This window comes from Lepeophtheirus salmonis, chromosome 7, assembly GCF_016086655.4.
Source record: "Lepeophtheirus salmonis chromosome 7, UVic_Lsal_1.4, whole genome shotgun sequence".
Lineage (NCBI taxonomy): Eukaryota > Metazoa > Arthropoda > Copepoda > Siphonostomatoida > Caligidae > Lepeophtheirus > Lepeophtheirus salmonis.
In genome coordinates, this window is record NC_052137.2 from 8,849,887 (window position 1) to 8,864,538 (window position 14,652).

General features: G+C 33.0%; 1 protein-coding gene across 1 annotated transcript in view; it reads right to left on the minus strand.

Annotated features, from left to right (window-relative positions):
- Positions 1-14,652, minus strand: part of LOC121121645 (lachesin-like) — a 182,184-nt gene that overhangs the window by 18,261 nt on the left and 149,271 nt on the right. The window contains exons 7-10 of the mRNA XM_071890015.1: positions 9,860-10,010; positions 9,631-9,782; positions 7,958-8,062; positions 3,541-3,615 (exon numbers count right to left, since the gene is read on the minus strand). Of these exons, the coding sequence (XP_071746116.1) occupies positions 3,541-3,615; positions 7,958-8,062; positions 9,631-9,782; positions 9,860-10,010 (483 nt within the window). The remainder of the gene's footprint in view (positions 1-3,540; positions 3,616-7,957; positions 8,063-9,630; positions 9,783-9,859; positions 10,011-14,652) is intronic.

Below are 14,652 nucleotides of genomic sequence, written 5' to 3' on the forward strand. Positions count from 1 at the left end.
CACAACCCTTAAAGATTACTATTTAATGATATCAGGGTCATCTGCAAGGGGTAGTCTGGAGCGGCTGTAGCACTCCCCCATTAATGAATTTTTGCCTTTTACTAAGAATTTTTTTGGTCATGATGAAAAAATTTAACATAAAAATAGGGAAATTTTTTGTTATAGACATCTTTAAAAAAATGTTATTAGGACAAATTATCAGCAAAGTAAATAATATAGTATAGGAATTTTTTTCCATTTTTTGTGAATAGCCATGGATTTTTGAAATTTCTTCCGAAAAATTAAATTTTTAAGCGAATATCTGTGGATTTATGAATTTTTTTTTCTCCTTAAATTTAATATTTTGAATTTCTTTTTATAAATTTTTGTGAATACTTATGAAGTATGGCTTGTGGATTTGAAATTTTTTTCCAAAAAATTTATTATTTGAAATTTAATTTTTGAATTTTTTGTGAATAACTATTGGTTTTTGAATCTTTTTACATAAAAAATTTAATATTTTGTAAATAGCTATTGATTTTTTGTATTTTCTTCCATAAATACTTAATTTTTGCAAATTTTTTATTTTTTGTAACTTTTAAAAAAAAAAATTTAATTTTTGTCACTTTTTCTTAAAAGCTATGGGTTTTTGAAGTTTAGTTAAAAAATTACTTAAATCATACCCTTAATGTGAAAACAAATTCTATAATTGACTCTAATACGCTGTATATGAAGTAAATTTTTTGGGGTTTTTTTTTTTACATTTACTGAAATTCGTTCAAAATGGTTTTTATGGCAACACACCATATGTATAAGTAAGAAATGTTTCATCCGTTCGAAGTCTACATACACAAAAAAAAAAAAAAAAAAAAATGGGGACAAGAAAATTGCATTACGTGTGCAAAAAAATAAAAATAATAACTACATCCACGAAACTTTGGAAGCTTAAGTGTTGATTGGCATATTATCCACTTATACTAAATGGAGTATAATTTTAAATAATCGTTGCTCATGTTCCATTAATTCATTTGGAAAGTATGTTTGTTTTTTATTCTGCAATTTTCTATAATCTTTTAGCAAATTACCATGAGTGGTTTTAGTATGACTCTTAAAAAAATCATGACTGTGTTAATAATAAAAAGTGAAAATTCATCAGTTTTTCCGTCAGCAAATAAACAATTAGAGGAAATTATATAAATCATACAACAGATCTTCAAATCTTGAGCTGTGAGTCTCCCCTTTCTTTTTTTTCCTCCTCTAGAATATGAGGAAACATTTATTGCTGATGAGTGCTCAACTTGACTAATGATTCTAACTATCCTCCACATTCCCCTCCACGGTTCCCACCAAAACCTAGAGTATCTAGCTAAATCGCTACATCCATAGTTGTAGCGTTCATTTTCTCAATTGTTGTTGTGGTCCCGTTTTCCACCTCCACCTACGAACCGTCCCCGATCATGCCCCCCGTATCAACCTCCACGATAACTTCTTTCAAGGGCAATATCTACCTTCACTTATTTTCCATGTACCGTAGTACGCTTCAATTTGCGTATGGCAGCCACTGCATCCCGACACTCGTCATCGTAACATAAGCCTAAAGCCTAACCCTTATCTGTGATATATACATCCAGGAGAACAAATAATTTTGTTCCTTCTTTCAGACGGCATCTTGGAAATGGTATCATTTATTTATAGTTCTACAACGTACAAAGAAACACTTTCCCTTCATTGGTAAATTGGGATTTTCTGTACCCAAATTATATACCGGTAGTTGCATAAATACGCGGACTAATTTTTAAACGTTTATATCTCGAGGTTATGTGACTGGAAATAAAAAAATCCAGCACAAGTTACTCTGTAAATCTTTTGCTTTGTTTTTGTAATTCTTACTCGCATTAAACAAAGTCGTTTACGATGAATGATGAGGCCAAACGTCATATGGTTGCCACTCTCCCCCGCGCCGGTAGGTCTGTCAAGGAGATAATCAAGGACACTACACTTTCCAGGACTACTGTGTTCAAGGTCCAGAAGCTTGTCAAGGAGGGAAAAGATATGAAAGTCCGGCCCAAATCTCTGGAATGACTCAAGATTGGCTCGCTGCCAACATGCCATTTTGGAACAAATACATTTGGCCACCTCAATAACTTGATTTCAATCCCCTTGGCTACAGTGTATGGCGGCAAATTGAGAAGAAGGCCTGTGCTACCCACCACCCGAATTTGGACTCATTGAAGGCCAGTGTCAATGAGCAATAGGCAGCCATGAAAGACCATTACATCATCAATGTGTGCAAGGCATTCCGCGGGCGCGATTATATTAAATTTTATACTAGAATATATTCTTTATTATATAATTCTCAAAAAAAAATACGTCATACGAATTTTATTACACATTTAATTATTTGCCACAAATAGTACGCGTATTTATGCAACTACCGGTATATAACTAATTTTTGTAAGCTGACAAGTTTCATCAAAGAAGTTTTAAGTTTCTAGTATTATTAATAAAAAATTATATACAGGGTGGTTCAGATAAATTGGGAAAATCTTTCAAGTCTTATAACGAACGAACTAGATGTTTTAGATCTAGTTATTTTTCATTTTTTGAAAGCTACATTCAACGAAATGCAATAATTTAACATGAGCTCCGCCTCTCTTAATAACTTCGGCAACATGGCGCTGGAAGCTATGGCAGACCAAGGCTACCTTGTGCAGATCTAGCTTTGCTATTTTACAGGTAATGAACTTCTCCAGGGACTGCACAGATGAATGATATTTGACACAATCGTCTGTCTTGTTGGAAAGTGTAATTTTTTCCAGGGATTGAAATTAAAAGTGCAAAACCAGAATCAATACATGGTAAAGGCTGGATCCGCACGAGGTCGTCCAGGCTTGCCAAAGCTTCTGGCGCCATGTGGCCAAGATTATCAAGAAATGTGAATATCATTATGTCATTACATGTAGCTATCAAATAATAAATGAATTATAGTTCTATGCCATCTAGTTTGTTCGTTATCAGCCTTTATATATTTTCCATATTGTCTGTACCACCCCGTATGATTGTTTATTTTACAGTATTTTGAGTTACCATTCAACAGTATACATATATCGATATTATTGTCTCGTGTGTTGCTCTGTAAATCAAACATCCTGGTATCCTAGCGAAGAATCATGTATAACATTTGTGCTTATAAAGATCCACTCCCTCCTTCTTACAGCTGACAGTCAATAAGGCTTATAAAAATACCAAATGATGGTTTTAAAATAATTATTTGGAAATCCACATAACTCAATTATTCAACTTTCAATAACTTTTACTTAAACCCAATAAATTAAATTGATTTATGAAATGATGAAATCAATCATATATTGCTATAAAATAATAAATTTTTTTCTGTAAAAAATATATTAATTAACTTGTGGATTAATTGAGTAATCTTAGAACTATTGTTGCACATGGAAATACAGAGTAAAACATAACTTCATCACTACTGGATCATAGTTATTTGCAAAAGAAATCAAACATTTGCAGTGAAAGTTTATAATGAAAGAGAAAACTTACCTTTGGAAATTGCATCAAGGAATTTCGTATTCTTTGAAGAGTAGACTCCAAGATCCTTCTTATCCAAAGGCGACACTGTAATCAAATAATATATTTTGTACGTAAATCCCATAAAAACATGTTGTATATCACATGGCTAGTTTTAGGGAGGCATAGGGGAACTTGCCCCCAACACCGTTTTTAACATTGTATATTTGGAAGTTTGTTTACAAACGAAGAAAATAATAGTCTCTAATTTTCGTGAACAGTCATTCGGCCGAATTTTTTTTTTTGCCAATGGACAAGTAGATTTTATCAAAAGACCATTCGACATATTTGGCCACAAAATATTGATATATGCGAACGCATATTTTGATTTAATTTAAAATGATAAATTTTGAAGTATTGTTCAAATATCAAATATGTAAATTAGATGTTGTTATTTTGCAGAAAAATATTTTTTTTTCATCAATAATATTCATTCATGAACATTTTATAAACACAACACTGTAGTACGGGGTTCGAATGTAGTTCGAATCTTTTTCATTGTTGTACTTTAAATAAATTAAATATAAATAAAAGAGTGGTAGAGATTTGAATGGAATAAGGCCTAATCACTTCTCAGCTATCAATTAATTATCATTCCCTATGAAGGATTTCCTGTCAGGCAAATTATCCTTCGGCAAAAAAAAATTCGGCCAACAGTCCTAGAACTCAATATTTTAATGGTAGGTTTCTTTTAACAGTTATAGACTGTATATGAAGAAATAAAAAGTGTTTGGAGGATGTAAAATGATGAATATAATCCTAAGAACATAATCCTTAACGTCAAGCAAGGGGGTGGAAACATTATATTTTGTAAGTGTTTATCCTCTAAGGGGGAAAGGATAACTTCACTGCATTGAAGAAAGAATAGACAAGGGCATATACTGATAAATATAGGGCACACACCGCCGTGGATGAGCCGTACAGCCCGACAATGACCCAAAACATACGACCAATGCAACAAAAGAGTGGCTCAACAAAAAAAACACATTGAGGCCATAGAGTGGCCTAGCCCATCTCCAGGACCTTAACCCAATAGACAAATTTACAAAATCGCTAAGGGTTCAAATACAAATTTCCTACACTGTAAGAAGAAGTTTCTGAAACAAAAGGCCGTATAAATAAAAAATAAATTCAAAAAAGTAATTCGATAAAATATGCTGGGCCGTAATGACAAGGGGGCAATTAATGGTGAATCATCCATAGACAGTTGAGACCCATAAATCTCCAAATAATGAAACACTGGAAACACTGGTATGGAAGGCCAAAACAACACCACCAAGTATGTAGATGAGAATATGTACAAAGTACCAACTATATTTCCCTTAACACATGTTACGGGAATCGGGTCGAATTTTGAAGTTTTGTTCCTGCATAGAATTGCCCAAGTTTTTTCGACATTTTGAGTCCAATTCGGAATATACTGAGCCCTTTTTCGTTTTTTAATACAAAAACCTAAAAGTCCGAATTATCGACCATTGTCGGATAAATTTGCAAAAACGTCGAGTTCTTTATCGACTACACCTTCCAAATATGTTAGAATGGGTTTCATCTTGAATTTGTAAAAAAAAAAAAAATAATAACACCTGCAACTGCTCAGGAATTAAATAATGACAAAGGCTTAGAAATGAAAATTTATTCTTCGGATTACCAATTTCCTAATAATCGTACCAGCAACAAAATACACAAGATATACATAACTAATTATATTTCAAGTTTGATACAACTTTATATATTTACAAAAAAATGTATCAAAAATAGTTTTGAGTTTGGATTTTACATGCTTCAAACTAAGCAATGCCTTGAAATGTTTGTTGGGGACTCTACTTCATAAATCGAATAAAAATAAAATAATAATTTTAAAATTTGGCAATTTTGAACGAAAAAAAAACGTGTTTTCCTTGTCGATCCCCGGACTTTTCAGATGCTGCGTCTCATAGATGAATAGTAAATGTAACCTTCAGATATGTAGGTAAATTTTCTCATTTTCTTTTTCGCAAGCTCAATGTTACCTACCACCACCAGTCTCTACCTTTAGAGTTATTTATTATTATTATTATTTTGAGGTCAGCAGCTTTTTCATTATGAACGAAAATTTTATAATTTCACTGATATTATCTTTTTTTATATATGTATGTATATATATCCTTTTTTTTTTTTTTCATTGCCTTTCAAGGTCGAACATTTAGAGTATACATTAGAGACAAATACAATCCCACAATGCGTATATTTATAGAATATATTCAAATAGAATGGGTCTCTCCTCCCATGACGATGAGTATTTAACCATCATTTGAGGTGTACATTTCAAATGCAAATTAATTTTTGCTTTAGGTAAAACTATATATTATAAAAACAAAGTTTTTAAAACGAAGACAATGTGATCAATATTTGGATTCTAGGAAAATTGACTATAAGACAAATTTGCCGTATAGAAATTTCGCTGAAGGAACATTTGTCTCAAAAATGATATTTAATATATTGATATATACGATTATCTATTTTAATTCGATTTAGATAATACGTATTTTTCATATAAGGTAAATCAATAAGATTTCTTTTACAGAAAAATATTTATTTTATTGACTACATATGTTCATTAATAATCAGTATATATTAATGATATTATCCTTGTTCGTCAATCCGCGAGTAGTTTCCATTATGAATACTCTTCATGTCGAATGATAATTAATTGATAATGGAGAAGTGATTTGCAATTCTTTAATTCGAATTGCTGTCATGTTTGTTTATTATTAAATTTATTTAATGTACTACAACAGTAAAGAATAGTCTGCTCACATAATATTTGTCCACATGCACCAACCTTTTTCGACGCAATGGGCGTTGAATATTACTCCATAATGAACTACGCAGTCTCCAAGAATTTACCCTTTAAATTGAATTAACAGGACAAATTCTGCAAAGGGAAGACAAAATTGAATACCTCACGGGGAAAAGTAATATCATTTATGTACAGGAACGGGGATCAAATTGTCGCCTACTTTAAACCTTGATAACTTGAAGACGACATTATCAAATAAAAAACCAGTTACCAAATAGGAAAGCTATTCTTGTCAGCTGACGATACGTAGTTCAGTTAGCATCATGCCGTCATCATATGAGGAGATAAAGAGCTATTAGTGGAACGAGGAGCTTTCGAGGTCCGCCGTTGTCATAGCATTAGTTAATAATGGAGGTAAAATCTCCAATTCAACGATTGCTTCAACCTTAGGAGTGAATTTACGGACTGTTCAGCGTATCCGTAAGAAGCTAGAGGACACCTGGGATGTTGATGTCACCATAAAGAGGGCAACCAGGGAGGAGGGCGCCGACAGGAAGGTCATGGACACCGACTTTGTCGACAAGGTTAAGAAGATGGTTGAGGATGACCCTACTAGGTCTATGAAGGCCGGAGACAGACCTTGGGTGTGGCAACAGGACTCAGCACTCTGCCATGTGTCCAAAATCTCCATGCAGTGGTTAACCGAGAACTGTTATGACGCCGTAACCAAGGATTTGTGGCCTCCTAACTCTACCGACCTTAATCCTTTGGACTATTTTGTCTGGGGCTATGTCGAGAGACATCCCCATAGCACCAAGGCCAGCCTGATGGACTCCATCATGGAGGTATTCGGCAACATCGACACTGATATGGTCAGAAGAGCCTGCAGCCGATTCAGAGGCCGTATTGAGGCCGTTATTGATGCCAACGGATATTATATCGAATGAATGGCTACTCTATACCTATATGCTCGTCATAGTTTTAATTTTCAATAAAAAGTTAATAAATGTATATTTTGTGTTGTTTTTTGTAGAAAAATATTTTGGCGACAATTTGATCCCCGCTCCCTTTACAAATATTGAGAAAAGATTTAAACAAAGTGGATTTTTTTATATAATAACTATTAATTATCTAACTTGAGCTGAAAAATGCAATGACGCCAATATTATCTTACCTTTTTGGATACAAACAGAGTAATTGCAAATTTATATTGGCAAAAAATACAATTTAGTTTAGTTGCAATCGTCACATTTTTAATGATTATGTATGTTGGTTTAGTCTATTTGAACACTAGAAGGCACATCGAAGTTAAAACCATAGTCATAACAGCGATGTAGTTAGAATCTTTAAGAATACGGTAAATATATTATACTTAAACAACTACTTAAAAAAGAGTTATATGGTAGAACTACTTAAACCAGTTGTGAATTTTTTTAACATACCTACATCATCTGTCTGTAGTCACTCAAAAGTGACATCTTGTGAGTGAAATCTCACTAAGCTAACAGGCACTTTTTGCCATATTGATTTATAGTTTTGGGGTGGGCGCTATCCTTTGTTTATTTTTTTAAAAGGGAAAGCATTTTATAAAATAATTAGGGTGATGCGTACCTTTAGTTGATTGACCTAGTGAGTGTGGAGCAGAGGATGTGGAATGGAGTGAGGACGCCATTTCTGAGGATGTAATTACACTCTCCTCTGAGACTCTTTGTATTTCTGCAAAATAAAAAAAATGACACTTATTTAATGCACAAAGCCCTTTGGAAAATTGAAGGTGGGTTACCACATCTATCAAGCATGTACACATCAAACCTTTATAGACAATTCATTTCTAAAAACTTTGAATACAATAATATTCAAAACTTCAACAATTTTCCCTATTCAAATAAAGAGGTTTTGTGATTTGAAATGCAGTTCGTTTGTAAGAGTGAGTAGATCAAAACAAATTAAAGCTCGACAATTACTTTGTGTTGTGTCAATTCATATCTAGGACTGAAGACTGTAATTCCGTCCATTTAGGTCAGGCACATCCGAACTTATATAGCTCGGTATTCAATGATTCCGGTCAACTGTATTCTTTCTCTTTTTAATCCGTTCTAATACTGACAGCTCAAAGGTCATATGGTCTTAGGAACGATACCAAAATAATAATGATAGTATGGAAATGGATAATCTATTAGTTCTCCAAAACGTCATACTTTCTCTGGCAATCTCGAAATTGGTTGACAACGTATAGTTGAAATTCAATCCTTGCAACCTTTTAATAATTAGAAAATAACTCCGCAATGCAAAGAGTATATTACACCATGCAACAACATTTTTGTGAGCAGGATGAAAACCACATTTACTATTGTTATTAATGCCGTGGAACACGAAAAAGACCATTAAAATTTTCATCCTCTACAGGGTTGGCCTTTAAAGTATTTCTTTAAAAAAATCAATTTTATAGGGTATAGTGACGATTCAGTGCCATATTTTGGCATGAAAGACCGTTATAGATGAAAATCAAAAAAGTAAATAACAAATTGATAGAAACATTCAGCATTTGGAAAAGGAAATATTTATTAATTTCTCTTTTTTACAATTAATAAAAAATTCATATAACGACTAAAAATAGATTAAAATGAACCTTACTTAGAACCGAATATCTTTTTTATTTTTTCTTCAATTGCTTTATACTCTAGCTGAAGTATTAGAATATACCTTACATTTTAATTTACAAGAAATTCATAATACATATACTGTATAACCAACGAGGGATTAACAAGATTTTGGATTCCTGTTCCTTTGGAAAAGGTGTATTAGTATAGAATAACTTATTACTTTGTTTATTCATGCAAAAGAATAAATTAGGAAATAGCCATGACGTATGGAGCAAAATGAGGGAATCGACAGCTGATCACCAAATACATTGGCTTTTTTTTATGTTAGTGAGATAACACGATGATAAAAGTAAAAAAACCTGTTATAATTCTCTTTCTCCCCCCCCCCCTCAAATTCTTCAAAGGAGTCAAACTCACACGTTCTTGTACATAATAAGACCTTCCATATACTTTCATGATCCTTCAAAGTGGTAATTGTCCAAATATCTCGAAAAATCCCTCTCCTTAATTTTCTTATTATTAAAAGGTTGCGGGATTTGTATTTCAACTATCTGCATTACCTGTTTCTGATTTTGAAACTGAAATAGAAACTATGACGTTCAGGCAAACTTATAAAATATACTCTAAATAAATGCATGTACATGAAGGATAAATATGTATGCTCTATTAAACTCCCTTTACCATAGAGCCGTATGGTCCCCTCCTCCTGACCCAAAGAATTAGATGATATGCAGGTATAAATCCCGATCTCTCTTTTCGTGACTGTATGAATTCGTAGAGTCAATCGCACCTTGTAAGAATAGTATCGGACTTCGTGTACTTCAAAATTTGAACTAATATACGTAAATAAACAAAAAACAAAAAATGGAATTAAACAATGCAAATAAATTTAGCAATAAAATTAATCTACCTATTATATAAAATTTCTCCTTCATGATCCTCCGCTGTTTTCATCCAGTAGTTAACAGCATTTGGATATGCTTCAATGAGACATTGAATCTCGATAGACTCTCCAAGTGGGCAACCCACAAGTTGATTCTCAACTTTGACGCTAGGTGCAACTTAGATGAAAAGAGAAAGAAAAACCAAATATATAAATAGACATTAAAATCATGTTACAACGTATTCGAATATTCAATCATAAACTCATTAAAGAACTAATGATTTTAACAAATTAATGACTAATTATATTTATTACAAGTTAAAAAATAAGCAATCAAAGACTAGAAGCATCCTTGACCGGTAACTTTTCTATTTCTGCTTTAAAATTCAATTTGTTCCATAATATGTAAAGAGGGTCATGGGCGAACAATATAAGGATTTTAAGGAAATTAAACCATTTTATAATCCATTTAAAGACACCCCAAACGAAAATTATATATTCCATTTCAATAATATGGTTTAACAATATCTATTTAATATAAGTATATAATTTTTTTTTTTACTTTTCTGTATCAGTTATTTTTCTAAAAGCGTATATTTTTTTAATGCTTAAAGATACATCCTATTTCCGTTAATAAATAATTCCTTATATTCATTAAAAATTAATTAATTCGAGCAACAATTAAAAATGTTCATTACCACTAAGCTTTGCTTTATAAACTAATTGTGTACTTAAAAAAAAAAAATACATTTATACATTTCAAATGGAACAATAAAATATTTAAAAAATTATTTAACGCGTTAATTTCCATGTTTGATATAGGTATTGTCCAAATCCTCGTAGAAACACATTTAAAAAAATAGTATATGTTGATTATCTGTAAGGTATTGATGCTCTTATTAATTACTTCTCCATATTTTGAAAATTCAAACGTATTAACAAGTAAAGAGCACTATAATATATTTAGTGATCACTTTCAGTCTTTAAAATTTGCCTAAATTTACTTTTCTTTTTGATTTACACTTATGAGGCTTTAACCATATTTTCCATCTTTGTATATAAGTATTGAGTAGTTACGTGTGAGTGTGTTCATGAAGAATAGAAAATCACACTGAGGAGTTATCTTCTATATTATAAAAGTCAAATTTGCCTTTTAGAATACGCCTATTTAATCCGGGTTCTGCCGGTTACTACAACTAAATAGTCTTGTAATATAAACTTTTAAATACAGTACTATCTCAAGTTGGATTTGTTTTGTATACCAAGCAATGTTGTCGGAACAAAAGGAACCAAACGGCCTTTCGTTCCTCAGTTTTAGACTCAGTTTTTATTTCTAGGATGCGGTGTAAAAATCTTTACAATTTTATTTTGCTATATAAATCAAGATTTATTTGAATGTGGTTAAATTGTTCTGGTAAAATACTACAAAACAAAAAACCTAGAACCCAAGAAAAAGCCATCCAAACGTGACCAACGAATTTTGGCCAGCTCACTTTTTCACACTGGCAAGAAACCAACGGAGATTGCATAGCATATGGGGATCTGTAACAGGAATCGGGACATGCTCCATTAGTATGATGCCCCTGAACACACGTCCAAAAAAGGCCAGAAGTGGTTGGAGGACAACTTGGCTTTCTGGCCCAAGTAAATGTGATCCCCTAATCACAAGATGCCAATCCATTGGACTTCACTTTTTGGGTGCATGGTGAGTCAAAACGTCCGAAACGTTGGAGAGGCCAAACTGTACCCTGAGGAGTTAAAGAAAACGACCCAGGTTAATCCCCTCAAGTCCATGAGGGCACAGTGTTTTACACCGGACTGTCCAGAGATATATCAAAAACGTTTATGGAAAGATCATTGCGAGGTTGGAGAGGCCAATTTTGACACCAACAATGAAATAAACTACTCATCCTTTTCGTCGCAAGACACTTTTGAATGATTTTGAACTCTTTTTTTTTATTTTTTTTTGCATTTTTGGCCCCTCCAGCCCTGATGTCAATCACCTTGACTACACCTTTTGGGTACATGTCGAGGGGAAGCCCTGCAGTATCCGTCACACCAAATCCCTCAAAGCCACTGTAAGCCACTACCAAGGAATACATGCACAGCAGGTGCCAGACCTTCCGCCATCGCCTGGAAGCCATCATTGTTGCTAAGGACGGCTACGTTAATGATTAAGAGAGCGCAGAAACACATCTATTCATAGTATGAATTTGGTTGAAATTCTATTGTTAATTAATAAATTATATCTTGTGTAAGTTTCAAATTCAAAGTGTTCAGATTTTAATGGACCACTAGGTATTTATGTATATATACATAAAACTAAGTTTGTTTGTTAATTTGTCTGTTCTTCATCGCCTAATAACCCCGAGGAATGTACTAAATAATTTAATTAATATTCATTTAAAAAATGTAGTACCTTAAAAACTTCAATTCCGAAAAGTTTGCCCACACTTGTGTTAAATTCACATGATACTAATTAAGCCTTATTTTTACCTCCTCATACAACATTTTTTGGGCATGACATATGGAAAGGAGCGATTAATGAATAGTTGGATATATATTCAAGATTTATGTACACGTAATAATATGATATGTAATCAAAAATATTCTTAACTCTTATATAAAATATTGCTATCACGTGTTTTTATTTATTTAGTTTATGAAATAATTTCCAATTACTGCTTTAACGATTTAATGATTGTTAATATAATAAACATTTTGTCATTATTATTTATAAGAAAAATCTTGATAAGTATCATTAAGTAGTTTTTGATCGTCCATATTAGGAAAGATGAGAATATTGAAGATCCCATCAAACTCAGCAGATCATAATCAATATTCTACAAAGTCCGTAAATCACTCCCTTACAATAGAATTACATAAGAAGAATTCAGGTTGATTGCAGAAGTTTGTCCGCACATCATACTTTCTCCTTCTATCTCGAAAACGAAGACAGCGACAGTAGATAGTTGAAACTCAATCCTCACAACCTTTTAATAATAGGGAAATAGCTTTGCAAAGTGAAGAATACATGGTTCGCAAACAATCTATACCACCACTTTGGTGCACTCTGTTGGGAAAAAAGAGGCACATAGGCAGCTAATTTTTTGTTGTTAGATAGCTTGTTCAACGTGCAACAGTTGTATAAAAAATGAAATCAATTGAGAATTTCGTAATCTCAAATATCTGGAAAAGGCACGGATCCCTCAATTGCATCTGTGCAGGGAGCGATTTCCAACGTGCTGGAGACCAAGGTGAAGCTCTGGATCGATATGGTTGCCCATTGGAGACCTTACATGTGGCAGCAAGACTTGGCTCCAGCCGCACCTATAAAAATAGGCTCAAATAGCTCCAATACTTTTTTTAAGAAATTTATCAAGCCAGACTTTTGGTCTCAGAACTCCCCAAATCTGAATCTGATGGATTTTTGTTTGTGTATGGCGCAATTTGCAAAGAAAAATGCCGAGTACTATTTGGACAGGTTACAGAAATGTGCCACATGTTGGGAGAAGTGCGTAGAGTTACAAAGATAGTATGTTTAAAAATAAAAATTCAGAAAAAATTTATTGTATCTTTCTTTTTAAGACTACCCTTGTTTGTAGAACACTATGTAAATATTATCTACTCAGTTTTAATTTTTCTTTAATTGATAACATAGAGCTGCAGAAATTCAGTATAAATAAACATTATAAGGATTTTTTTAACGTCCAGCACGACTTTTCCACAGATGTACGGTGCTAGTATCGTGGGATAACTGAATAGGACCTAGAGTTGTCATCTTACACTTCGATGAGACGTCCTTTTCCCTTGATGAGATGGTGTCAACAGAGACAGGCTATTACCTTACCTATGCATGTGGAGATTCCCACCATGCACACTACGGAAAGAAAAGGAAATTTCCCAAGTTGCAAGGGGTCAGATGGAAAAAAGTGTAATCTCGTCTTCTTTGAGCCTGCAAAGAGGTTGGATTTAGCCTCCTTTATTAATTATTTGAGAAAGGAGATCTTCGTCTGGGCCAACAGGACCTACAAAGAGGACTGCTTGCTGCAGTAGAACGGCACGAGCTGTCACACCTCAAAAGTAACATAAGAGATGTTGATGAAGGAAGCTTCTGGCTTCTTCCCAAAGGAGTATTCGTCTTCCCACTAACCTGATGCTGCACCTATGGACTACGCCTTATTTGGGCGTTTGAAGGGTTTTCTTAGTGTTATCCAATTCAGGAGTAAGGTCGAGTTTAAGGCCGTCGTAGTTGACGCTTGAGCCAACATGGACAATAGCTTTCTCAAGAACAGCTGTAAAAGTTTATGTGCTATCTGGAATAGACTCTTGCGAACAACGGAAGATGGATTAAGTGAAAATTGTCTGTTTTAATCTAGATTACTTGTACTGAAAGTAAAAATATTAAATTACTATGCCATTTTCAAATTATTACCTTTTATCCAGCCTAAAACCGAGTCTTTCATCTTAAGCGAACACACCTGTATTTCCCATAAACCATAAAATATTGTAGTTTTTAACCTATAAACTGCACTTGTTCTAGATTGGATGAGTACATATCAAATATAAGCACATCTTTGAAATTGGACTAAAATTTTGCTAAGAACGAAACTATTTTTGTGTAGGAAATATTTTTTTTTTTTACTCAAAAGTTGTTTTAAAACCTTATGCAAAGGATAAAAATACGACAAAACTTCCAGCAAGAAAATTCTAAAAAATCGTATACGGATACGTGATCAACATAAAAAGTATAATTAGGATTGAATTTTTTTTTCTGTTGTATACTTCTGTAATTAATTATGGCTATATCTACACATTTA